This window comes from Electrophorus electricus, chromosome 12 (genome assembly GCF_041902795.1).
Source record: "Electrophorus electricus isolate QZ-2024a chromosome 12, ASM4190279v1, whole genome shotgun sequence".
NCBI lineage: Eukaryota > Metazoa > Chordata > Actinopteri > Gymnotiformes > Gymnotidae > Electrophorus > Electrophorus electricus.
Genome location: NC_137508.1, coordinates 19,816,729 through 19,844,682, shown reverse-complemented (window position 1 = coordinate 19,844,682; position 27,954 = coordinate 19,816,729). Strand labels below are relative to the sequence as shown.

Here is a 27,954-nt window from a genome sequence, read left to right as displayed (position 1 = left end):
AATGTGTACTGAACATTGTTATTACATTTCTCAGTTTTGTTTCACATCAGTGGATAAGATTTGAGAAAAACATTGGAAATTTTAGTTTGGCATTTAGACTCAGATTTACAAATGATTTAGAAGAAAGATAATGACAAAAACCCTACAAAGTATTACATTAATTTCTAAGAGATTCTTAAGTAGTATATACAAGTAGTGAATGAAGGGCAGACGCAAACACTGGATATAGTGAGATTTATTATAAGCAAATCCATAGTCAGGGTCAGGAAAACAGTCAAGGTCAAACACCAGAGGAAACAGAACCAGAAACATAACCACAATACATGATGACAATCAGATAGAAAAAGACAGAACAAAAAGGAAACAGGAAATAACATTACATGGCCTTTAGTGCAACAAACACAGCAAGGGCTTGTACCATGACCAGCAACATAACAGGGGAAACCAAGGGCTTAAGTAACAGAACTAACAAGGACTAATGAGGAAATAAACCAAGAACAGTTGAAACCAATGATAGGCTGGGAAAAACAAATGAGGGGGGAGAACAGAAAAAAAAAAAAGAAAAAAAAAAGAAGCACATGGAATGAGAACCAGGAAGCAAACCAATACAAAGGAAGGCAATGTAGGTGTTGGAACCGCGACGCCAGGGGAGGGCCAACCGTGACAAGCAGCAAGTCTTCAATAGTAATAAAATAATTCAGTATAAACCAATTAAAACTTGAATTTACACAATTCTTTTATGATAAAATTTGAGTTTACATAATTTTTATTTAGTGAATCCAATTTTTTTTAATCCAGACATTTTAGTATGCCTATATCAATTTCACCCAGATATATAGACAATAAAATCAATTTTCTCCTGATATTTAGTACATCTAAATACATTTTCCTTAAATATTGAATAAATATTAATCAGTTTCTCCCAGATTTAGTAAATTTAAATAAAATTTAAAATGTATTTAGTGAATATAAATTAATTTTGATCAGATACTTACTGAATATTATTAATATATATTAATAGTAATAATATTATTAATATATATTAGCTCTATATATTAATATACTTGTAGTAATTCAACATTTATTACTAAATTCAACATTAACACTTTTTAACTTTTTTTAATTAACATTTTTGCTTAAATTTAATTCACATTCAAAACATTTTAATTAAGATTTTTGTAATTAAAACCTATTCAATTATACGAGTCCGAATTTCCAGAAGTTTTTAAGTAACTATTAGACACATTTTTACAGTATAGAGGAAATAACAAAATCAGATTAATCAAAAAAGTAAAATTGTTTAAATCATTTGATTTGTATGTTTACAAAACTGCTTCTCTGATATGAAGTGAATTGTGTTCCATGATTTGGAAAATACAAATGATCAGCATTTACCATATGACCTATTTTTTTTCTTAATCACTTTGTATGATATTAATATTATCATATAAAATAATATTACTATATGTGTATATTTAGCACAAGTCTAGAATTCTTCAAATATTCTACAGTATTGTTCATCAGTATGTCCTATTTTCTTGTTGTACGTTATGGTCCACTATTGTGTTTTTTTCCAGCTGTGAAAACAATTCGATGGCATCTGGTCGTTCCTCAGGATTGCAGGACAGCATTTTTTGAATTAGCTTGTGCTGTTTTACATCAACATTGGCAAACAGATTACATAAAATTACATGTGCAACCTTTAAGTTATTCTGCACAATGCACAATTTAGCAGCAAAAAAAGACAAGCTGTTTTGTACAACCAAGATCATTTAAATATAAATTACAATAATGCTCAGAACATACAAAACAGTTTATATAAAACTCTAAAGGAGGCCACAATGTATGTTGTGAGTTGTAATACAATTTATTGTATAGCTTTACTGGCTATAGCATGTGTAACACCCTGACAGCACAAAATTATGTATTAGCTGAATATTTAATGTAAGTATATCAACTTATATTAAAATATACTGTGTAAATAATTATGTGTGCCTAATTCAAGAAGAATATATGACAATTATATGTATTGATTTGTCAGTTTATTAGGTATACCATTCTGGTAGAATGATACAACTCCTTTATCTTCCAGAATGGCATGAATCCACCTGGACATAGATTCCACAAGATGTTGTGTACAAATGTTGTACAATGTGGAAATTAGTGTACTGCACAGTTACAAATTGTATGTTGCACAGTGTGGATCAAAATAGGCCTTTCTACCCCATTCCAAAGAGGCTTAATGGGGTTGATACCTCATGGCACTGGAGCAGTAAAGATGGCCGTCATGATTCTATGTTCCAGCCATTATACGTACCTTGTGACATGGTACAATGGTATGATAGTGTCCTTCCACATATGAAAGGATTAACTTGATCAACAATAATTTTCAGATACACCAGCTGTACAGATGTTCTTTAATTTTTTAGTTTATACATTCTAAATTATACTAAATTATACATTCCCCACATTATCACACTGCCACCACCTGTTTACCTTGACACCAAACAGACCACATATTCGAACAGAATAACTTCACAGATACATTTCTTGTGCCAAATTCTGATCTGTCTTTCCAAAAGGATTGGATTCATAAATTCAGATAATTTTTATACCTCAGTGGTCTATTTTTGATGGTACTTTGGCCACTTTTTTGTTCTTCACACCCAACACGGTCTTTGTTGTTTGAGGGAACTCTGTCTAAAATGTCCCATCTCTCTGGAAACCTTGTGCATATCAGAGAAATTTTTACTACCTCTACATCTTATACAAGAGTATACTACACTATATGCCTTGTGCCAGACGTACCCAGCCCTATAAAGCGTGAGGGTGTGGAGCAATATTTTCACTGTTCCTAGGATTAAACTCATCTGGACTGAGACTGATGATGTCCTCCCTGGCATCTATTGAAGCCATTCCTTCAGCTTGGAGGTCACAACCCCATGTGCTCCGATCACTTCTGGGATAATATTGTTATTAACCTCCACATCCTGTCTATTTATTCTTTCAGTCCCTGAACTTTTCATATACATTAGCTTATTAGTTTGCCTGATCTGGTGGTGAACCAACTAGGTGTGTGTGTATGTGTATACTTGGCTGAGGTGGTTGTGGCCTGTTGTTACTCTCCTTCATAATTCTTCCTGTTCTCTTTCTAGCTCCATATTTATGATCATGAATATGGGCCCAAAATAATATTACAACTCACAACTAATCAGACACCATAGAAATATTTTGTACACACTGTGTAAATTATGCATAGAGTGTAATATTTTGAGCATCAACATAATGCAGAAATAATAATAATTCCTTCTGACAAGAAAAAGACACACTAACCTCCAAACCAAACATCTCGTGGAATGTTTTTGGAAGGTCCTTGTTTCTTATATTTGCCCAGATCTAAAAATGATGTTAGATTTTTAATGGTAAGTGTTTTTAATGATATCATAAATGCAACTGATATTTAGGACACCTTATTGTGGCACTATGTAAGATTTGTTTGTTAAAATTGAAAAAAAGTCAAGAGTAAAAAACATCTGCTAAAATACAGTGTCCTTATGCTTCTGCAAGTTACCCTGTAAGGTATGAAGTATTCATTCAAAAGTCAGAGCTGTCAGGTTGGACTTATATATTAGATATGTATATTACATATTAGATCTATTTAGATATTTACATATTAACAGCACATGTTCATGCACAAAAAAGAGGTCATGCTCAATAGGTAACATTAGTGGGGGGGGGTGGCTCATAATATTGAATTATGAAGCAATGAAAGTTAATGATTGGAAAGAGAGAGATACTGCTGAATATGGAGACATTGTAAGGGAGAGCAACAAAAGAGCCAGGTGTTAGGACTCAGGTAAGGTGAAGTGTTGGGTTTACACTGATGAGAGTGTGGGGCTGGTAGAGACAGACTGAATGGATGGCTGACTGACAACCTTTACACCTGACTGATGTTTCTTGGGGTTACATTGGGCCACTGGATCATGTAAAATTCTATTACCTAACTTTGTACAGAAATGCAGACAGCTAATAGCAGATAATGTGAAGCAATGGATATTAAACCAAAAAGGCTAGTTTAAAAGCACAGCAAATACATATTATTTTGGCATAGCTTTCTATAGAACAGTACCTTTTCCTAGCTAAACTGTACACTATACTTATGATAGCAACCTAAATACACATTGTTAATTATATCTAAAGCTTAACCTAGAATTTGGTTAATATGAGTTGTTCTCACACATCTCAAAAAGGTCTCAAATGCAAATCCAACATCATAGTGATTAGGATATGATGAAAAACACAAACATTCACTTATGAACTGAGAGTACTTTCCATCACTGAGTTCTGATCAGTTCTTTTGGAATACTCCTTGAAGTGAATGCACTCGTAATCATCAGATAAATCAACTCAGAAATGGAACGCAGCACAACCCACATGTTTCATGCAATGACATTTCCATCAGAGAGGTCAGCAATTTCCCAGACTTGAACAGTGCAGGTTTAAATAAATGCTTAAATGAAATGTAATGTTTTTATGTATTTTAAGAAATATTACACAATAACAGAGTTATTTAATTTCACTAACCTTTTGCTTTTCATTCACTGTTCCAAGGTGCCAAAGCAGCTCAAAGTAAATAAGGCCTAAAGCAAAAATATCCACCTTTCTGTCATAGGAGGATTGGTTCATCTAGTCAAATAAAAGGGAGCACAATTCACAATCTTTGTTGTTTTTTTTTGTTTTGTTTTTTTTACAAAAGAAATCTGAATATACATACTGTACATAATGTACACACTGGGGAATTATTATGCAAATTACATACTTGTTCTGGGCTCATGTAAGAACGGGTTCCTGTCCTGTTAGTCCGTTCCAGTAGACCTCCATCGTTGTCTGCATCTTCTGCAGCAACAAGTCCAAAGTCCACCACTTTCACTCCTCCCTCATGTCCAAACATAATGTTTGCAGGCTGGTGAAAATGAAAATACCTTATGAGTTGCTTGTAAAGCAGAAACAATAACAGTGTGAATTTAAGAAATGGTTTAGTCTCTATTTTCATATGTGTGAAAAGACTGTTACTATGTCAAGTGTAGTGCTATAAAATACAGGTGTCACGACAATGTCATGACAATCAGTGGGTTCCTTTTGGAGGCTAAAGGGATGAATGAAAGGAAGGGGTGGATAGATGAGATGCACAGATGAGTGCTTTTTTTGCTTACAGTAAATACAGGCTGTACCTCAGGGGGGTACTCTAAGACACTAGATGGAACAAACTATACTACTGTCTGTTAAAAAAGAAATGTAGTCTTATGCACTGGGAGGGTTTTGTTGCTTTTTTTCCTGTTGTACCTAACTTCATGGTACTGAAACACAATGTCCTAACTGACTTCTGTGTATTGATACAAGCACATATTATTTTCAAGTGGTGTCTTTTCCCATTGTTCTTTACTGTTGTCTGACTGGTAAAATGTTGGTCATTCATTAACTTGCTCATATAACTTGCTTAGTACCACCTGTTTTTTCTGCATTTATTAAATAGATTGCAAAGCAAAGCACTTTGTTGTTATTTTTCATACTTATTATAAATCTTATTATTCTCATTCTTCTTATTATTATTATTCTCATCAGCCTATTTAAATTGCATTTTCACCCAACCTTTGTAATGCCTCTGAATGTCTTTTGAATACACCCCTTTGACTTCATAAGTAGTAGCACTTAATGCAAGACACTGAACTTTGTGATATGAACATCCTGATATTAGTACACTAATAACATTAAATAAAAAGTAGTGAATGAAACTAGAAAGTAAAGTTTGTTATCAACTTTATGCTGGGTTGCCAAAACCCATTCATGCAAAATACAAACTATGAATATGGTAACTGACTATCAGTATATCAATAAATACAAATTCAATTCAAGGAGTATAAAAATCAAAGGATTTATATTGAATGGTGGAGGAAGGAAAGAATGGACATAAGGCTAAACAGGGTATGAATTAAAGTTTTGTATTTTTTGTGATAGTGGTGGAATCTTCATTCTAGCTTTGATGACTTTTTCTTGAAATTCTTTTCAGATAGCATCAAAATAAACAGGTTTCTATAAGAGAAAGGAGGAATGATTGAAAGTTAGATGAGGGCCATCGGCATGAAGTCCAGTTTAATAAGCTGTTGAATTGTTATACTTAGCTCAATAGCGCTGAAGTCAAGACCACTGGAGCTACTAGCCTAAAATTATTGTTAATTAATATCAAATTATAGTCTTATTCAAAATAGGATATTGTAACTCCTCACTGAAGGCCACAGAAAGGGTTCATAGAGAATGAGAAATGGGTTCTCCAACAGCCCCACACTCCTCCCATGAATGCACATTTGTGGACTGTAGGACAGGAAGTGCACCATTTGGAACTGAACTGTGTGGACAGATTATTAGTTGTTGAGTAATTCAAAATGGTACCTTTAAGGATAATTGCAGGTTATTATTGGGTATAGCATGGTAATGTGACTCATTATTGAGTGTGCACATGGTAATGTGACTCAGCAAGCAGGTGTAAATGCAAATTTGCAGTTAGGTGATGATCACCCCCTGAAGGAGAGAAAGTAATGTGATGGGGCTCGTCACTTCAGACAGGTGAAATGGGTGCTCTGGTTGCTATGCCAGAGAGCTGGTTATTTGGCCTGGTGGTCTGGGCGCATGTTTACCACCTGTTGGGCCTGGATTCAAAATCTGGATATGGTTACTTGCTTTCAGCCTTCATCACAAACGGTGTCAGAAGTGGGATGGTGCCGTGGAGGGCATTGCGAGCATGCTCGTGGTTAATGAGCTGTTAGGGCAATGGTTGTGTTTGCTGCCTTCAGCTTTCATCATATAAAAATATTCAAAGTATGTTCATTTATTGGAGGGATACTGGACAAGAAGGGAATGTCTCGTTTTTTCTTTTTAGCCAATCTGAGTGCAGATTTTATTTGAGCATGCTGAAAAAGGACTGTTTTGTTCTATTTGAATAGATTCTTTATATTCAATAAATCCGTTTCAGTTTTTAGTTACCTCAGAAGGAGGCATCACACTCAGATGGTCTCAAGAACAATTTCAGATTCTACCTTGCCCTGAGACAAATGATGTTGAGGAAAATTTTTTATAATAGACACATCTCCCCATTGATACCTATTGACAGTAAATTGGTAAGCGCTAGCTTGTGTACTTCACCATCTCTAATATGAAATGTAATATTCATTATTCTGTTTTGTGATAGCTTCGTTGTTAGTGGTTAGTCTATGAGTAACTTCTATTGTGACTAACATAAGACCAGTTTGAAAAAATGTCCTGTACAAGTGTACTGGGAAAGGGAGCATATGTAATGCTGATCTAAAAAGCACCTCTTTCAGGTATTAAACAAAAGGTTTCTGAAAGGTTTGGTGGTTCTATTTTAAAAAGAGGGAAGATGAAATACTTCTTAGAAACTTTTGTAGAAAAATAATAAAACAAATAAATAAAAGCATAATTTTGCCAATCCAATTTATCAAAAAGACACCGAAAATCAATAGAGAAGTTAGTGAGTTGCCTACCTTGAGGTCTCTGTGAATAAGTTTCTTGGAATGGACATATTTCACTGCCTCCAGGACCTGTTTCATGATCTGTGTTGCTTCCTGCCTCCGTTTTGTGTTTTGTTTTCGTTGAGAATTCCTTTCCTCAATCCACACAGACAGAGTTTTCCCCTCACAGAACTCAATCTGAATATAGAGGAACTTCGGTACTGAACCACTGCCTGAACTTAAAAAAAAAAAAAAAAAAAAGTCAATAAAAATAGATTTTTATGTATTTATTTATTCAAATCCTATATTAGGTAATACAGAAACTCTATGCAAAAGTCCTATGTAATTATTTCAATTTATTATGATTTATCTTATTGATATTATTTCAAATTACTAACTCATTATTTCAACATAGTATTTTTTTTGACACTTTTTTTCCAGCCTTTTTATTTCAAATTTGTAATTCATGCCAGTGTAGTGGATGCTGCAGCACGCTCCTTCAATTAAACCTAAGGTACCCCAACACCCCTCAAAGAAAGTCTCCTTATCAAGAGGCTCTGAAATACCATTAGCTGCCCCCTGAAGCGATCGAACCCTCAGCCCTGAGACACCTCATCACACCCACTCTGAGAGACATTGTTTGACAAATACCAGAACACTTTTGGCTCCACTAAAAGGGTACTCCTTTCCCTTACCAGGACACACGACCCCCTGTCCTGAATTGGGGGCAACAATGTCATAAAATACCTCATCTGGATAACTTCACAGAGCCAGAATACTTAGATAAAGGATAAGTTATAAAATAACGTGTTACTGAAAGAATGCAGGAATGTAATGTTCTACTTGTGAAGGGTCTTCTCACGAGGATCGCAACAAAACCTTGATCATGTATGGAAGATGATTTTTGATTGTTTAATTAGAGCTTTCCCTTGTTTTTAACAAGGTGATACTTCAGATGGACTATGTGGACAATGGATCCACAGCAACCCTCAGTGACTATATGGATGTTAACCATGTATGGAAAACAATATATCGTTATATACATAAGCTCAACACGCTCAATTTGGGATGAAGACTAACTAAGCTCTCATCACTGAACCTTTCTATTGTCTGGTTATTTCAGCCAGTCATGAAACCATTATATCCATGCCTTAACCCTATTATTCTAGTGTTTGCATATTAACCTTTGTACATGCATTACTTAGTGATTACCAGTCATCTCAAGTATAGCAAAGAGAAGATTATTTGCATTATTAAAAAGAGTACAGTAACATACATGTGTAGTAATCATGCTTTCTACCTTTCTCTATATCTCTCTTCTATGCTCTTCTATCTCCCTCAGTAATCAACTCTGTTTTTAAGTTGTATACTTATGGGAAAATGTAACTGCTTTATTACATATAATTGTCTGCTTTATAGTAGTTATAAGAACATCTGCTCTATGTGGACCAAATGGTTCAGGTGGATTAAGGTAACTGATCCCATCTGTTATAGTTAAAAGACATATGTCTTATAACCAAATACCATCACCTATTTGTTTTATTCCCCCTCTTTCTATTATTTTTAATGACACAAGGCAAGGCCTTTGGGAAACATGATACAAAGGAGACCAAACTCTATTCTGAGTACTTAATTCTTCTCACAAGAGGTTCTAACTTCTTTTCTGGGTTGACCATAACTACTTCTTAACTTCTTAATCCAACTTAACTCCTTAACTGCACCACTCCTTAATTTACTCTTTGTTCCTGAGTGTTGATGTTTTTAACCATTACTCAGGGAGGGGAATAGATCATTCTCAGGTTCTCTTAGGCATGTTCATGCCTCTTTGTGTCCTCTCTGGCTTTCACGGGTAAAAATAAATAAATAAATAAATAAATAAATAAAAGTACTTAACTAATGTCTGTTTTTTTGTTTTTTTTCCCAAATTAGTAATCCTTATTTTCATCATATCTTATGTCAACATATCATACTGCTGTGACTTTATACCTTTTTTTATATAATTAACTCATAATTTGGTCTTGGTATTTCATTATTTTGATTCAGTACAAAAACTGCCAAGCATTTTAAACCACACCAGGTTGTAACACTGATCGTCATGATCTCTATTTCTTTGTAGTTTCTATAGTTCCCATGCCATGCATGTCTAACAAAAAGGCCTGTTTGTTATTTAATAGGTATTAATTGTAAGAAAAATATGTGATTAAATTAGGTACACTCGGAATATGGAATGGTTGACACTTGGCTACAAAATCTTAATGAATATACTGACAAAAATGGTCTTAGACAATACACACAAATTGCAGTGCAGGTGCTTCCATGCAGGATTACTATATTTAAAAAATCAGTATAGTGCAATGTCTAAAAACGGCCTAGTTAACCTTGGTTAACCTCAGATAAAGATGATAAAGTCACTTTAACCATTAAAGTAAACCATTTTTATATGATTTATATTTCTACACTTTAATACTAGTTATCTGATTTTGTACATATAGCTCAATGGTCATTCAGGATTCAAATTGAAGCATTCAGCTTAGGTTCACCAGGGTCTTGTCAGACAAAATAAAATTTTGAGAATATAGATGATTGTATTCAGGAACTACACAGCATTTTCCACTACGTGTCCTCTTGGTCACATGGAGTAAAAACCACAATGTCACAAAACCTCTCCAAATACAATACAAATCAAGAGTGTGCACTATATTTCAAGAGTGTGCAAAATTATTAAGACATCCCAACATGCTATATTATACACCACAAGGTGGGTAATGTTTAGCAACTAGCTAAGGCATATTAGCTTCATTGCTAACAGGCTAAAAGATTATGTTGGGGAAAATACTGTAAATACTACAATAATATAAATATATGGTATGCCTTCTCTTATGCACAAGTCATTTACACTTACGAAATGTCCAGGTTACACATCGATCGAACATGCAAATGTGTCCTGTCTCATAGTCCATGCTAGCAGTTATTGTACGATTACTCTCAGTTTCTAGCTCATCATTGCACCCAAACAACTCCACACAAACTTCAGCAAAAGTAAACCTCTTCCTTTCCTTGATGGGCAAATGTATTGGTAATCAAATTATCCACTAAAATAGCTTATCTAAAGTTGGTCTATTGTTTTGTGCATTGCCCTCACTCAATCAGTAGATGACCACTCAAGGCAAGTGAGCTGGCTACATTTTCAGCTGAGGAAGCACAATTTGTTGAAAAAGCTGTCAGTCATGCCAGAGGCATCTTAACACCAAGTGATCAATAGGTGTGAAGGAAAATCACTCAAAGAAAATAGTTATGGCCCAATGCAACCACAGAATTTAAGAGAGTATGGCAGTAGCCTTCTATTCATAAACAATATGATATTCCAGGGTGCCCTCAATGGGCACTGAGAGTTATGGTAAACTGGGATGTTGTCACGTCACCTCTCTTTTGTCACTCAAGTTTGTTGACTGAGAGCGGAAGAGTGCTGATGTTCCAGTGTGCCCTCATGCCTGTGTCTCCTTCTGGCTCTATCCTTTTAGCTGTGCAGTCATAGCTAGATGTCCATGTTTGCACATTACAGTTCCCTAATCTACATACCCTCAAACCTGGACATGCCTAATAATCTATTCTCTCTTTCTGCTGAGGTACACCTATGCCTGATGTCATACTATTACTGAGCTTCAACCTATCTCAGCTGTCATGGCTCCTCCCACCACCCCCAGGTGCCCCCTGCTGTATCCCACCACACCTCCACCCCAACCAACAACTTCTCTGTTGCCACTGAAAAACGTTCTCATGCACGATGGGTTTCGGACATGTGCACACTGTCAAAACCAGACTAGGACATCTAGAAAACCGGACTAGACATTGATTACTTGTTTCTTCTTTTTTCCCCTCTCTCTTACAACTTATTCTGCTCCTTATTGTTCACATTGTTGTTATTGTAGTGTCCGTTGTTTGTCAGAGGAGGATGGGCCTCCCTTTGAGTCTTGGTTCTTCTCAAGGTTTCTTCCTCATGTTCTAGGGAGTTTTACCTTGCCACTGTTGCCCTTGGCTTGTTCACTGGAGGCTTGGACTCTGACATTTGTAAAGCTGCTTTGTGACAACAACTGTTGTAAAAAGTGCTATATAAATACATTTGACTTTGACTTCCTCACATGTTAACACAAGTTACCTTTGAAGAATAGACAGCCATTTCGTGTTCAGGAATGTGTCCACAATAATTCTCTTTTAATTTTCTTTCTGAATACAAAATCGCCTGCACCTCACACAGTTCTTCTGTAGCCAATTTCTTTACTTTCCTCCCAGTTGACTTACAAACATGAGCAAGGACGTGAATGTGCAAGAATTTATGCCATTTATGATTACCTAATCTGTCAGAGTTACCATTGTGGAAAAAAAAGAAAAAATCATGTATTCTGATCTTGGCATAAACGAGTTAATTATTGGGATGATGAAAAAATGTTTAAGCAGTTGTAAATTATGAGCCGGTGTTGAAGTATATTTCCTTGGAATGGAAGGTTAGTTTGTCACAGGGATGATGTACATGAAGACGCAATCAAGTGCTTAGCTCATTAGCATGTTTCTTTGACAATAAGCACATAGAGGTTACCTACAAGTCCCACAGTGCATTGCTTTAACCGGATATGATGTTAGCCGCTTATGGTGTTGTACCATAAAAGTAAGCAGATAGCTTATTTAAGAGCAACTTTTGTAAGTCGCTCTGGATAAGGGCATCTGCTAAATGCCGTAAATGTAAATGTAAGAGAGTTAACAATTCCATTTGGAAAAAAAGCCATATTTGTAAAGCGACCTTGAGTTTGAGAAAGGTGCTATGTAAATGAAATAATAATAATAATAATAATAATAATAATAATAATAATAATTTGAGGATGCAGTAGTTGAATCATTCAAAAAGAAGCTGAAATATTTTCAAAAAGGTACTTGACTAGTAATCAGAAGGTTGCCAGTTCAAGACACACCACAGCCAGGTTGCCACTGTTGGCCCCTGAGCAAGGCCCTTAACCCTCAATTGCTCAAGTTGTGCTCAGTCAGAATTGTAAGTCGCTTTGGATAAAAGCAGCTAAATGTTGTAAATGTAAATATGTATATTTTGTGGCTGAGGTGAGAGAACATGGTTGGTGGGTGTATATAAGGCCTGTAGAGATGGTACTAGGGGCTTTGTAGCCAAGCCTGCCATGTCCTTGCTTGTTGAATTTGGTTTTAAAGGCTGTAAATGAAGGGTAGATGTGAAGGAATTATATGAAGTAGCTAAAAGTACAAGTCAGCAGCCATGGATGAGGAGAGCACAGATTACTTGGGGTGTATTATGTTTTAAAAGTGTGGAATGGCCTAGGTGTTCAGTGTCTCAAGTACATGGAGGACTGGGCAAGTGAGTGGATTGCTGTGTCATGCCATTGTCATGCTAGATTAGCAATGATTAAAAGAAAGGAATGCACCATGAATACAGATCCCCCCAAATAATAAATGGGCAGATTAATGGGCAAAGAAAGCTACCAGTCAGGTTGCTGAGACAGACCCCAGGAACAAAATATTTGACCTATAACAACTCGAACATATAGCTTCCAGACCTAAAAACTGGTTGTGTATATACTATGGCAGTAAGTTTGGGGGAGACAAAATTTGAGAGGTCCAGGAGAAACAGTAATTCTGCCAAGTTTGTTAATGGATTTAATGAGTCAACTGTTTTGTCCTATAGATGATGACAAATCCAGGTGGTTGCAACATCGGATGGAACAAGACATGTAGGCACCTGAAGCTGAACACTAACATTTTTGATTGTTTGCATTATATGTTGTTTTGATTATGTGTGCTGCAGTTAGTCTGATGTAACCTTGGACGGACCTGTAGTGTAAGAATGAGATAGAAAGCTAGACCCATGTAACCTGTGCATTTTACCAGCAGATTTCATATATTCATTATTTGAACTGAAGCAGGAAGGAAAATGCCCTGGTAATGAAAAAAAGGTAGAAGTGCTCCCAACTGGCTATGGCACAGTAGCAGGTGATCTTATTGACAGGGAAAATACCAAGATGGGCCCATCCTGCCAATTTCATACCAATCAACATTGGAAAAGTCACACATTTTGGAGATAGTTATAAAATACAGCAATATACATCCCTAAGAGCAGTACCAACTTGATCCCTACTAGTAGTGAATATGCTATTTCCCATGCATCACCACTCAAGCCAGGAACAATCTTAAACTAATGTAACACCTCTAAGGAGCAACAATCTTAAACCAAACACAACATTAATTGTTTATCTAATGTGTATATCTAGATTAATGCAGTTATGGTGGTCACATTAGGGTGGTTCTTTGTGAATGGAACATTTAAGAAAGAAGCTGTAAATGTTGCCCACATGCAGAAATCTTGTGTTTGAGGTCCATCCTAATTTGCCTGCTCTCTCCCTTTGAAATGTTAATAGGTTGACACTTTGATTCTCTGGATGAGGCACATACTAAGACAACTCAATACCAATAACCATTGCAAATTTATCGACTCTTTGGATAAGGATCATTCCAGTGCATACAATAAAAATCGTAGAGCACTTAATTGTGGATAGATGTCACTGGGTCTACAAAAAAGGCCATTTCTATATTCATAGACAAAAACAACCACTTGCAGAAAAATTATTACCAATAAGTACCACAGCAGTGGCAAAAGGAGGACTGCTGTCTGAACAAGCTACTTGCAAACTGGCTTCTACAATGTATGCTACAACTGTTATGCTCATCATTTATTGAAAAAAATGTTAAACATACAAAACACTAAAGTGTTTTCCAGATTGAATGAGCACATAGCAGTCAGAGCCATCTGTACTCCACTGTGTGATTATAGGCCTTTCTTCTTCTGTCAAATCCTATCTAACCTAATTCCTCTTTATCTAACCCCTTTACTGTATTAATCCTGCTGGTACCTCTATTACCATCGGCTCTCTACAGTTTGCTCCTGATCTCACTGCTCAAACAGTTTTTAATGAATCAGCATTTCTCACCTATTGATAACCCCCAACACTTAGAACTGTATAAAGAGACAGGCTAATCTACAGAACATCACAGACCACTAGAATATGTCCTCTTATGCTGCTCTCTTCATCAGACAGTAGTATCTGTCACTAAGCTATTTTTCTTCATAAAAATGCATGTTGCTGGTTTTTACAATAAAGTTCCCAAGGTAACAGCTGTGATATAACAACACACACTGGTGTCAAAGTAAACACATGCCTGTTGTTATGGTTTATTTAAATTCTTTAATTTATGGCATTTAGTTGACACTTTTATTCAAAGCAACCCATGTCTGAATACTCAAGCAACTGAGGGTTAAGGACCTTGCTCAGGTCTTGAACTGGCAACCTTCCAATTGCTACTTTAAGTAGCTTAACCACTGAGCTACCACTGCCCAGGCATATAAAGCCCAATCAAATAAAGCAATAGATGCAAGAGGCAAGTTTACTTTCGTAACTAAATAAAACTAACTTGCACTTGCACCCTGCCCAGCACTCATCACACCATCAAAAAAAAACATTTAAATAAATGTATGACTATATGCTGAAGCAAACAATACTGTCATTTAAATGTATGGCTACATTTTTAAAAAGTTCCATTACTGAGGGTCAGGTTATAGCACAATAGCTTCTATAGCTCCGTTTTATCATTAGAACAGTTACTATATGCAAATGTTGTTCAAATACACTTTGATGATTCTCAACTTGCATCAATTGTTTATACCAATCTGACAAGTTTTAAAAAAACTAATCATTGAATACCAGAACACGATACATGCCGCTATAGAGATACTCTGACCCAGTTGTCTAGCTATCACAATTTGGCTCTTGTCAAAGTTGCTTAGATCCTTACACTTGCCCATTTGACCTGCTTCCAACACATCAACTCCAAGAGCTGATTGTTCACTTGCTGCTTAACATATGCCACACCTTGACAGGTGCCATTGTAAGGAGATAGTCAATGTTATACACTTCACCTGTCAGTGGTTCAATGTTATGGCTGATCAGGGTATATTATTGTTTATTTATAGGGTTAGGACACACTTTATCTGTAGAACACTATTCAGACCATTTAGTGGTCATTTTTCATGTTGCATTTGGGGATATAATAATAATAATATAATAAATATAATAAAGTTGTAGAACCCTTTCATCTTTTTCAAACCTTATATTGGAAATTATATTACAACTTGTTTAGATGTGCAATTTCATAATCTACAATCATACCAAATATTTTAGGTGACATACTATTTACAATGAATTAACTATGAACAATGCTTTTTCCAGCATGACAGAGCACCATGTCACAAGGCAAAAGTAATAACCAAGTGGCTCGGTGAACAAAACATTGAAATTTTGGGTCCATGGCCAGGAAACTCCCCAGATCTCAATCCCATTGAGAACCTGTGGTCAATCCTCAAAAATAGGGTGAACAAACAAAAACACAGGAACTGTGATCAACTCCAAGCACTGATCAGGCAAGAATGGGTTGCCTAAGTCAAGATTTTGCCCAGAAGCTGATATCCAGCATACCAAGGCAAATTGCAGAAGTCTTGAAAAAGAAGGTAAATATTAAGTCTATTAAGCTTAAAGTGGATGTATTTGTCAATAAAAAGTAAAAAAAAAAAAAAAACAACAACTTGTGAAATGCTTATAATTGTACTTCACTATACATTCATATAATTTAGAAAACACTTTTATCCAAAGCAACTTACAATTACAACTGAGTACAACTTGAGCAATTGAGGGTTAAGAGCCTTGCTCAGGGGCCTAACAGTGCCAACTTGGTACCAGTGGGGCTTGAACCAGCAACCTTTTGATTACAAGGCAAGTACCTTACCAATGAGCTACCATGCCCTGAGCTACAGCATACTAAATGAGTGTCTGACAAAAGGATCTTAAAAAAACAGCAGCAGTAAACTTTGTGAAAACTGTAGGTTCTGTAGCCTGGCCAGATTGAAATATATGAGTTTTTGTGATATTAATGTGAAATAATCGGGTAATGTTGACATAATCAGATATTACATGGAAATTGCAGGATATGAAAAATTACTGCTTTGAAAAAATTAGATTAAATTGTTAGATATTGAGAAATAATAACACTTAGCTATGTTAAGGAATGATAGTGCCTTAAAAAGTTATGTGGATGAGGGCTTCTGTAAAGTGAGCTGATGTAGGAAAACTAATTTTCAACTTGTGTAATGAATTACTTTGAAGTGCTGGAGCTGTCTGAGGCTTCATCACTGTATGCAGTGTCCTCAATCCATGCGGTGTAGTATCGCACTATGTTGGTGTGATCAAGACTTGCCAAAGCATCCACCTCTCTGCGGGCTTTCCTGTGGATTTTTTAGCACATAAACACATTAAAATAAAAGAACAGAAAAATATAAAATTATAATGACAGTGAAAATTAGTTACATTATGTACTTACTCTGTATACTTCACCATCTTAACAGCATAATATTTCTTTTCAAGTTTTCGTTCAGCCTTAAAAACACAACCAAAGCCTCCTTTGCCAATTCGTGTTATTGAATCAAATTCTTCTAAAAACCTACAGAAAACATAAGCAAATTGTGGCAAGTGAAGATTTATCCATCCATCCATCCATCCTTCTTAAAAGAAAAAAAAAATACAACCTCTATTGCATAATTGGCCATATAAGTAAGATAAACAAATCTGTCACGATTGGCCACCCTCCTAATGTCCCTGTCTCATATTGTTGTTTCACTTTCTTCATTCCCATTCCAGTCCTTGTTTTGGTTTTCACTGTTTTCATTATTTGCACCTGTGTCTTGTTTGTCTCATTAGTTCATGTATTTAAACCCTGTCTTGTTGCCTGTGTCTTGGTTGTTCATTGTCCAAAATCTGTAATTTCCATGTAGGCTCTACAACCCTGGACCGTTATAACGACACTGACTCTGGATATGCCTTAATAATCTTAATCATCACCGTTACAAAATCAACAACAGAAATACTGAAAATAACCTATAATATGGAAGTATTTTTTGAAAAGGCCCTACAGTAGTCTAAAACCATGGTTATAACCATTATAATTACAATGACTCTTAGAATTGATGCAAATATAATTTACCAGTGAATGTACTTGTTAACATAATTTGGTATAATACAGTGGAAAATATTTTTTAAAAGACTGATATTTTAAATTTTAAAACAAAGTTTATAAAACAAACCATCCTGTTGTTGACATTTGTATCAATACACTGTTCGTGGAATTTGTGCCATTTCATGTGATCAATATACATTTTAATTTTGAATACAGAATAACCACAAAGAAAAACAGAAATAGACCTTCTTCTTGATATTCCGATGGTTGATTGCTTGCTGGTTGCATCATAACAGCAGTGCTATGCTCACTTGTCTTTAAGTCAGACAGAAGAGACATCAACTCTGCAAATGACTTGCTTTGTGATACCCTCCACCTTCTTTTTTTAATGCAAGTTGTCCAGAACGATGCAACTCTTGTAAAGGACTTTTAGCTTTATTCACACACTCCATTTGTACTATAAAACATTTTCTCCAACTTCTCCACTACTCTTTCATTTACATTTACATTTATTCCCAGAATTCATCCTAGGCAGTAGAGTAGGTTAGAGTTCAAAATACCAATGAACTAGAATACTGTAGAAATACAGGGATCAATGCTGATGCCTAGAAGTACAAAATACATAAGCTCTAGCTTAGACAAAGATAAGTGCAATATACACTAAGTACTAGTTTGTTAGTCAACATCGGTGTAATAAACAATACCCTACAATAAAGTAACAGTTTCAGTTAAGTCAACATAGGAGCAGTGTCACTGGTCATTTAAATATTCCACGAATAGATGGGTCTTCAGTCTGCGTTTGAAGACTGCAAGGGACTCTGCTGTCTGGACAGCAAGCGGAAGTTCATTCCACCATCTAGGAGCCAGGACAGCAAATGGTCTCGATGCTTGTCTTCCATGAGACTTGAAGCATGGTATTTCAAGCCAAGCCGTACTTGAGGTTCAAAGTACTCAAAGTATGAATCAGGCTTTGACCACTGACATGATATATTGGGGGGGCTGTTCCATTTTTGGCTTTGTAGGCAAGAGAGTAGTCAAGGTTTTAATTCTGATGTGTGTAGCTACTGGAAGCCAAATGTAGAAAGTCTTTCACATGTAGAAGTATACAGATGGGATAATGCGATATCCACATAGTGTTTGTGGCTGGACAGCTCAAATCTGGGTTTAAGTGTCTCTCAACAGAGTAAACTGAAACTACTTTCCATGTCTTTCATGATATAAAATACTGCATCTTGCCACCAAAGAGTTTGTGTCATACGTCAGTGCTAGAATACGATATAGCTAATGTTAGGTGTTTTTTTGTGGAAGCTTTTGATGTCTGAGGGCAGCTGCCATTACTGTTTTCATCCCATAGTTTGTCACATTGCTCCCATTCTACCAGGTGTTTGCATCAAAAGTGCTGGAATAAATTTGTTATGCTGCAACTTATATAAAATATAAATATAAAATAAAATTGTGTTAAAACAATAATTCTAATTAATCGAATTAATTCTGAACATTAATTGTGAACATCACACACACTAATGTAAACCTGAATTCCCAATAATTTTACTGAATTACATTTTGATTTTTTTAACCTTGAGTCTCAAATATTAATGTAAAGTAATATTACACACAAAATAATACAATGAAATGTATATAGACACAAAATATCTAACTAATTTGTGACCTTGAAATAAAAATAATCTAGATATACTTCACCTTGATTTATCAGATTGGTTGAAGGCTGAATTTGCCTTTGTTGAGGGCTTCGCCAGGTTCTGAGCATTCATACTGGGTGCCTCCTTATAGGATTGGGGTCAGGGGATGAATAAAAAAAGTAATAAAATGTAATGAATTCAAAACTGACTAAACATGCTTTGTTTATTGATAACACAAGTAATTCATTTTATAAACAGGTTATTATTATTTTTTATAATCAATAATACCTCTTTACTCCTGCCTGGTGAAATTTGGAAATTTGGTGCTAGTCTAAAATAAAAAAGAATAAGACTTATTTATTGGGACTGTGGATCACAAAAAAATGCCTTTTTAGTTGTAAGTGCTTACTTTCGTTTTGGCCTTGTATCCAAAGGGCGTAGTTCTGATACCTAAACATATGTCAATATATTAAAATATAATCATCATAGCATCAGTATTTCCAGTAAAAATAAATAATTAAATGCATTGCTCTGCCAAAGTACTTAGAAAGTTTGGTCCTCTTTTATAGCCAACATAATGCTTACTAAACTAATAAAACACATTAGCCTCTTTTCTTGCCATTGTTGCCATCAGCTTGCTCTTGAGGGATCTGGTCCCATATGTTTGTAAAGCTACTTTATTTATACAAAGTTGACTTAACTATAGTCCATGTTAAAATTGGAAAAACAAAGAAATGGAAAAGATCAAAAAAGAAAACAATATTCCAGAAAAAAAGACACAAAAATTAACCTACACAAACCAAACCCTAACATGCGAAATATATTTTTAACAGCCAAAAGATGGTGTGAACAAAACTACAAATAGTACAGCTGGAAAAACGCAATGCTGGATAGCAACTATGGGAAACAAGGAAGCATATAGTCAAAAGTCAGGAAAACAAGAGAGCTGATAAATGACGAGGTGAACAGAATGAATCACAGGTGAGTACAACAAGGGGGCAGAGAACACAGACCCAGACAAAAGGAGCTCAAAGCAAAAACAAAACCAAAAAAGCATAAGGTGATAAAAGCCACATCAACCATGATGCCAGATGGAGAAACTGTGACCCTAAACTTCTGTGTTGTATTCTCTCTCATTGTCTGTGATGTACATTTGAATAATATCCTTTGCACGTGATTTGCAAATATAAAAACATTAACAATCAAAACAACTCCATCTTGTTAGATGCATGAAGCAAGCAAAGTGGTTCAGCGAAAACAACTAACAAAATTATGTTGAGAACCTGTCAACACAACACAATTTCCCCTGGTTTTGTTTATGCACCCATTGTTCTGCCTTTGTCTCTTTCTGTGCCTGTATTTGTTTGTCTCTGCTTCTGTTTCTGTCCTAGTGCCTGTTTGTATCTTTGTTCCTCTGCCTGTGTCTGTTTTTTTTTCGTGTTCTGTTGCTTAGTCTATGTTGCGTTTGTTGTCTAGTCCTGTTTTTCCCTCCATCGTCCCTCATTCAGCTTCATTTTTGGTGTGCCTCCTAGTTCTCCCTGTCAGTCTATTTTTCGTCCTCGGCGTGTTCATGTTTCTTCTATTCCACATTCCACTCGTGTCCACTTATGTGCTGGTCTTTGGTGTCGCCAGTTCATGCTCCTGTTGTCACCCCGGGTCTTGTTCTGTTCCTGTTTTGTTTTCTGTGCCCGTGTCTGTTCTTTGTTCCCTTTCGTCCTCTGTGTCTGTTTCTGGATCTGTTTCTGTGTCTGCTGTTTGTTTCTAGGCCTGCTCCTTTGTCTGCCCATGTTCCTCCTGCTCCTGTTTTTGCCACTGGTTCTGCTGGTTCCTGTTCCTGTGCTGGTTCCACATCTCGCCCAGTGTTCTGCTCCTGGTCTGTCTGTTCCTGTGTCTCATCCAGTTCCTAGGGGGTACTGTCAAGGTTGGTCCCCTCCTAGCGTCCTGGTCTCCTTGACAACCCTGATCCTGTTAACCTCTGTAATTATACCCCATGTTTCTAGTGTTTCCCTGTTGGTCATTTGTTCTGTCTTGTTCTGTGTACAAGCCCTGCCTGTATCTGATGTTCTTGCCTGTTGTGCTCTTGCCTTGGTTTTGTTTGTTCTGTCAGTGTTCTGTGTTTGCATGTTGTTTCGTCTATTTCCTTGTAGCCTTCCATTACTGTGTTTTACTTGTAATATAGGTCACATATGCATATTATGTTTGTTTGTTATATATATCCCAGTTCTTCACATACTTGTTCTCTGACCTTGGGCTGTTTTTATGACTCTGATCATGGATTTGCCCTTAATAATTCTCGCTACTCTCAGCATTTGCATCTGCCTCACTATTGCTCCATGTTGCAGATTTCCAGCACAACACTGGTTCCCCCCTGGGATTCCGAAACAACTTAAGCTTAACATGGCCTTAGTAACTGTTTGGCTCTACAGTGGAAAAGAAGACATTGAGTACTTTTGTAATTGTAATGTAATAAAAAAAATTTCCTATTTTCCATCAGAACAGCACAAAAAAGCTAAGAAATCAAATCTAATATAGTTCCACACAAAACTCTAGACATGATCTGGACAAAATTATTGGGACCCTCAACTTAATATTAGGTAGCACACCCTTTGGAAACAATAACTGAAATCAAGCTATTCCTGTAACCATGAATGACTTTCTTACACCTATCTACTGGTATCTTGGACCACTCTTCTTGCACCTGATCCAGGTCTCACACATTTGATGGGTGAATTTCCCACTTGATGTTTTAAGATCTTGTGTTTTGTGGGATTTAGATCTGGACTCATTGCTGCCTACTTCAGAACTCTTCAGCACTTTGGCTTAAATCATTTCTAGTTGCTTTTTAAAGTATGCTTTGAGTCATTGTCCTGCCAGAATAAGGTCTCACACAAGGTCCTACACTGCACCCCAAAAATCTTAGGTTAACTTCAGATTTCATGATGCTATGCAGAATCAAGGCAGGAAGTGCCAGGAGCAGCAAATCAACACCAAAGCATGTGAAACTCCACAATTAATGACCGTATGGACCGTAGTGTTCTTTTTTCTTTGAAGACCTTATTTCATTTTCTGGAAATGGTACAATGGTGTACTTTACAAAAAGCTTTATTTTGGAATCATCTGTCCACAGGACATTCTCCCAGAATGTCCTCTGCTATATTCTGGAATTCTGGCTTTTTTATGTCTCTGTGTCAACAGTAGGGTCCTCCTCGGTCACCTAACACAGCATCTCATTTCATTCAGATGGCAACATATCTGTAGCCATTATCATCTGTACCCTGTACACATTCAAGGTCAGCTTTAATTTGCTTAGAAATTATTTGATGTTCTTTATCCACCATTTAAACATTCCTTCACTGTAATCTTGCATTCACATCCAGGGAATCCAGGCTGGCTACAGTGTCATAGGCTGTAAACTTCTTACTTACATTGTAGACAGTGGACACAGGAACATTACAATCACTGGGGATAGAACTGAGATTGTCCATGCTTTTTCAAAATTTTGGTCCTGACATTATCAGAAAATTCTTTGCTCTTCTTTCTTTTCTCCATGCTCAACATTGTACACACAGAAACAGATTGAATAAATGTTTCTCCATTTAAACTGGCAGCAAGTGTGCCTGCTATATTGCCAGTACTTATTATTTGCCACAGGTGACTTTTAATACAAATGAGCATCACATGATTGAAATCCAATTATTTCTTACAATTTTAAAGGTGCCAATAATTTTTAAATACACAGAAAACCTATGAGCCTATCAAACTTCTTGAAGATTGATGAAAGCACTGTGGAGATTCATATGTTTAAGTAAATGAAGCTCCACCCAAACCATTCATTGACATATGACAGCCGGATTGTATGCAACTGTAAAAATGTTTTTGATAATAATTCAAGTTTAAATTTAGGTATATTTTGACACAGATCTATTTTGTGCAGAGCTGAAGAAACACCTAGGAGTAGTTCACAAAATTAGGTCTGGTGTATTATTCAAATTAGAAAAAAACAAATAAGCACATGGCAGAGATTAATAGGCAGAGCATTTTGGAATTCAAGAGAAGCCAAGGATTTATTTTGAAAAATCATTTTGAGCCTATAACTCACGATTTAGAATTTATGGCACTAAATGTTTAATGTTGCACTTTGGCACTCCCTTCAGGCCAACTGGTTGATTGCTTATGTAGCTTCTACAAGGTTGGACTTATTTACCAAGTTTAATTTCTCTATGACTACGATTTAGTCTGTACAGTAAGGTTTATGTGGAGAATGAGAATAATAATAAGAAAAACTCCCTTTCCCATGTTTTTAAATTAAAGTGTACCAAACATACTACTTACAGGGCTCATGACGTTTTGCTTTTCAACAGAAGAGTGTCTGAAGACAATAGACTCACTTGTGTTCTGGTTTTTAGAAATACTCTTTGATGAACTGAAATCATCATCATCAAGCTCACTAGGTAAAGAACAAAACAAAACAGTTACAAGTAGAACTAATGCTTTCTAATTTTGAATTACATATTAATTCCTTGGACAATGCTGAGCATTCTTTTGGATAACATACGTATTTGAGGTTTGAGATGATGAATTATCTTCAAGACTAGTTGATTGATTTGAATTCTGTGAACAAAATTTGGAAAAAGATTATATGCTCTGTAACAATATAACCTATTTCAAAGTGAAACTGAATTAACCTTTTTAATAAACACAATAAATTAGTATTTATACCTGACTGTTCGAGCGAGACTCCTTGATAATTTGACAGCAAGCCTGCTGAGCTGCATTCTGTTGTGCCTCTTTTGCAGTCTTTCCCCGTCCTTCAGGGTATACTTTTTTGTTTATAACAACTGTGAACACAAATCTGGTAGAAAAAAATATTATTATTCATACTAAATGTAGTCAGAGATAAACATTCATTAGTGTACACAGCATTTCAGGACTTACTCAGGATCGTGTGCAGGCCCTCTTTTTCCCACCAATTTAAAATCATGGACTAAATTAGCCTTTTGGCAAAACTGATTGATAATCCCTTTGAAATTCTGGTCTGCTTTAGTGCTCTCATATGAGCTCAGGTTTAGATGTCTCAGAGTAGAGCTTAAAGAACACAGAAAACACAGAAGGGAAACAAAATTAAAGAAAATGACCCACATTTTTAACTAGTGTAATATAGCCTAAATGTTTAGGATATTTTGTGTAGAGTTGTTTAAGGTGTTACAGATCAAGACAGGTAATAAACACAATACTTACCCAAGGCATGAGATATTTGGATTTTGTACTCCATTACCATTTTCATCACTGACCTTTAATATTAATTTGAATGTCAAAAACAGCCAAAAAACCTTCAATGGCTCTAAATATAAATAAGCTTTAAAAAACATTTCCACTTTACCACCGTTTTCTGTTCCTTAAAAAGTTCTTCATGAACTAATTTAGCTGCTGCCTCCTTCGTCTCTTTCTTTCCTTTGCCAACAGCTTCTGGGAATTCTCTATCACCACATACATACTGACAAGCATATGAAAATCTGAGGGGAAAAAAAAATCCACAATATTCACCACAAAAAGAGAACTCTACTAGAATGTGGTAACCCAACAAAGTAAATTTGTAAAGATCGTGATACTTGCTGAGCATTCAAGTCTGGATTCATGACGGTTTTTTCCTTAGTCTTGAAAAATATTTTGTTCTTTTGAGCATATTCATTAAGCCAACAAGTGTAGTTGGGTTGAGTCAATTTTGGAAAGCTGTCAGATGAGCAATATGCTCTTGCCTGCAAATATACATATATAAAAATATGCAAGATTAATTTACATTTTGTACACTTATTACTCCTTTTTAAGAACAAAATATTTCTACATGATTACAAATGTCCAAGTTATTGATTTTTGATAATAAATGAAAATTTAACACCAGCTTTGGCAAAACTGTCTAAAAAACCTTAGGTACATTGGCAGAGGGTCAGAATGTCATTTTAAATAGCAACTTTTTTTGGTGTGTCTACATTTATTTTTATATATTTGTAACACCTCCCAGAAGTCATGAAATAAAATTTTGAGGGAGTACATCTCATTGCAACCCAGCAAATGTACGTATTCTCTTTTAAATAAACTGCACAATGTGATAACTAGCACGGTGCCTCTAATTTGTGTAATAAGGACACCATTTATTTTGAGACCCAAGCTTATTGAAGGAAAAAAGAAGGGGAAAAAAATGACTTAAAATTACTTTCTTGATGAAACAAAAAATTACAATGAAAATAGATGAATTGAATGTGACCCCGTCTTCAATGCATTTACACCATAAAGGGATGGAAAAGAATAATATGGATGAACAGAAATTTAAAAAACCCTACTGTTAACAACAAGTTTTTCTTTATCCCCAACCATTTAAAGGCCTTAGTTTGTGAATGCTTGACTGGATAACAGAAGAACCAAAAGAAGTGCAGGGAAGTGAAGTTCTAGGCATAAAAACAAAGAGATAAATTATAATACAGTTTTTTTGTTTTTCTTTTAAAGGGTTTCTACATATTTATAACAAATAAGGCCACACCTTGTGGAATTAGTTTGGTTTATGTTCCATATGCTGAAAGATGAAAATGTTTTTGATAATTAAGAATTTTCTGAATCCATTGAGCATATTATGGTTATATTGCAGTAAAAGACCCAGGACAGCTTAAATTGAATGTGGTGGAAAATACAATTTAGACAAATAAAGATTTTCAGAAATACATTTCTTGGGTAAAAATTGTAAAAGTGTTGTCTAAGAAAGCCCTGAACCACAATCTTCTGTGCTATGTCAATTTGAGATATCTTACTTCACATTAATAACTTGCTATTTTAACAAAAATATCAGTGCTACATATAATTTCTAAATTATTAACTCATACTTTTTACTTAATATCTTATTTTTAATATTGCATATTATCTTGACTTATTCTGCAAAATACTTATTGGACTACTAATTAAAATAAACTATGTTTTCTCCTTTTGCAAATTTTGAAAAGGTTGAAAGGTTACAAAGTTAGAATTTAGAGTATGTAGGCCTACTACGTGCTAATGACATGAATTATCTTACTGAATTAACAGGTTCCTCCTTTTCCAAACAGCAAAAGGCATTCTTTGCAGCATTTTGCTTAGCTTCTCTCTTGTTCCGCCCAGAAGCATCAGGAAAAATCCTGGTTCCAGAATTGGTCTTTACAACTGCCCTTGTAGTATATCTAGAGGAAAAAGAATCATGAAACAAATGTCAAACTCAGTGAACACAGACATTTACTCACCATCTTTATTAATGATGTGCATTTATCCAACACTTTATTAATGATGTGTATTTATCTACCTGCTTCCATTTGTGTTAGCCATCCTTCAGCTATTCTTATTATTCTATTAATCACTGTTCAGTTTCTAATACAGGACCATGTAAAGCTAAAGGAACAGTAATTCATAAGAATTCATAAGACAGGTGTACATAACATTGTTGTAGTGTAGCTGTCTAATAAAGTGGACGTTGATCGTATTTTTGACTAGTAGGCCTACATAATTTGTAAGATCGCAAATAAATCATGTAGCCTATAGCAAATCAAAATTACCCTAGCTCATTAGTGACTGTGCTGTATGGATAGTCGAGAGTTTAGTTTTAACATGTGAATGAGTCAAAGCAAAGTTCATTTTTATACTGTAATGATACTAACATGTAGAACAGACTCCTGAGTTAACGTCACTATAACTTACGTTTTAGAGTGATCTGGCCCTTCTGTGTTCACCTCCTGATATTCCACAGTCCAACATTTTTTCTGTGCGAGTTCATTAAGCAAAGCAACGTAACGTCCTGGTCCTGCTTCCATTAGCCAGAGAAGCTGAACAAAAACTTTCCGTAGATGACAAATGACTGCAAATTAAAGGAACGTTTTCCGGAACATAAACCTGTCTGACATAGGCTCATTCATCGCCAGGTACTCTGTGTACTCTGAGAAAACAAAACAAAACGCATTTTACATTCATTTACGTGTGTTTCTTTCGATTCACATGAAAAATGGGCTCTTTAAGTTTCGATTACCAGACTGCGTTACACCACTGCTATCTAGACGACCAACGCGTGAAATATGTGTGATATCTTCTTAATGTAGGAACTAGGAAGGCAACAGGCTTGTCTGAAATAAGCGAGGTTTCTGCAGAATGGATAACGCGCTCGTCGCTAGAACATTTGATCTTAAAAAAGAAGGCTCATGAAGTTTTTCCGGCCACTTCGCGATTATGTAAAAGCTTCGAAGCACTGGAACGTTGAAAGCCGAAACCAGAACAGATTGACACCTAGTGGTTAGGAGAAATCATAGCAGTGAAACGTTTTTTAGGTTCCAGGCACATAGTATGGGGCACGTAGTGCTTCGAACCCTATTGTAATTGGTGGTATTTTAAGGGTCCAAGCACTTTAGTACTTATTGTACTTGGAACTCGTTTGCTTTTGTTAGGATTTTTCTTATTCTTTTTCTCACTTAAAACAAATTGTGCAATTTGAAACTTGGTCAATAGATAGATAGGTAGTCAATAGGTAGACCCTCCTGCTACTCAGGCGCAAGATGCCAGCCAGATTGGACAGGTGGTGCTACAGCTCACACAAATGCATTCGAGTCCATAAGTCCTACACCATATGTCAAACAGACAAAATTATTTTTTCCAGTCATTACTAGTCTTCAAGTCTACAAAAAAACATAAAGAACCCATAAGCTCCGCCCACA

At 35.7% G+C, this 27,954-nt stretch overlaps 1 protein-coding gene across 4 annotated transcripts; it reads right to left on the bottom strand.

Annotated features, from left to right (window-relative positions):
* Positions 1-219: 219 nt before the first annotated feature.
* Positions 220-27,483, bottom strand: eif2ak2 (eukaryotic translation initiation factor 2-alpha kinase 2). 4 transcript variants are annotated; one of them, XM_035531538.2, is made up of 20 exons: positions 27,276-27,483; positions 26,951-27,185; positions 26,298-26,439; positions 24,851-24,993; positions 24,618-24,750; positions 24,476-24,528; positions 24,173-24,322; positions 23,957-24,089; positions 23,793-23,848; positions 23,570-23,684; positions 19,647-19,687; positions 19,526-19,568; positions 19,299-19,381; positions 16,965-17,084; positions 16,744-16,869; positions 7,557-7,761; positions 4,820-4,963; positions 4,585-4,686; positions 3,334-3,396; positions 220-1,649 (listed from the first exon to the last, which is right to left on the bottom strand). In XM_035531538.2, exons 2-20 carry the CDS (start codon positions 27,061-27,063, stop codon positions 1,521-1,523), a joined length of 2,094 nt encoding a protein of 697 aa, XP_035387431.1. In that variant the 5' UTR covers positions 27,064-27,185; positions 27,276-27,483; the 3' UTR covers positions 220-1,520. The 4 variants fall into 4 exon arrangements, with proteins under 4 accessions (XP_035387431.1, XP_035387430.1, XP_081580627.1 ...); XM_035531537.2 differs by having other exon boundaries at positions 26,951-27,483; XM_081724501.1 differs by lacking the exon at positions 3,334-3,396 and having other exon boundaries at positions 26,951-27,483.
* Positions 27,484-27,954: the final 471 nt, after the last annotated feature.

Bases quoted from the DNA above. Each gene is read 5' to 3' on its own strand.
- eif2ak2 (XM_035531537.2), bottom strand. From the start codon at position 27,063: ATGGAAGCAGGACCAGGACGTTACGTTGCTTTGCTTAATGAACTCGCA. The intron at 19,382-19,525 runs GTATTATTGATT...CAATCCTATAAG, and splicing joins CACCAGGCAGGAGTAAAGAG to GAGGCACCCAGTATGAATGC. The intron at 1,650-3,333 runs GTTAGTGTGTCT...GATGTAAAACAG, and splicing joins ACGAGATGTTTGGTTTGGAG to CACAAGCTAATTCAAAAAAT.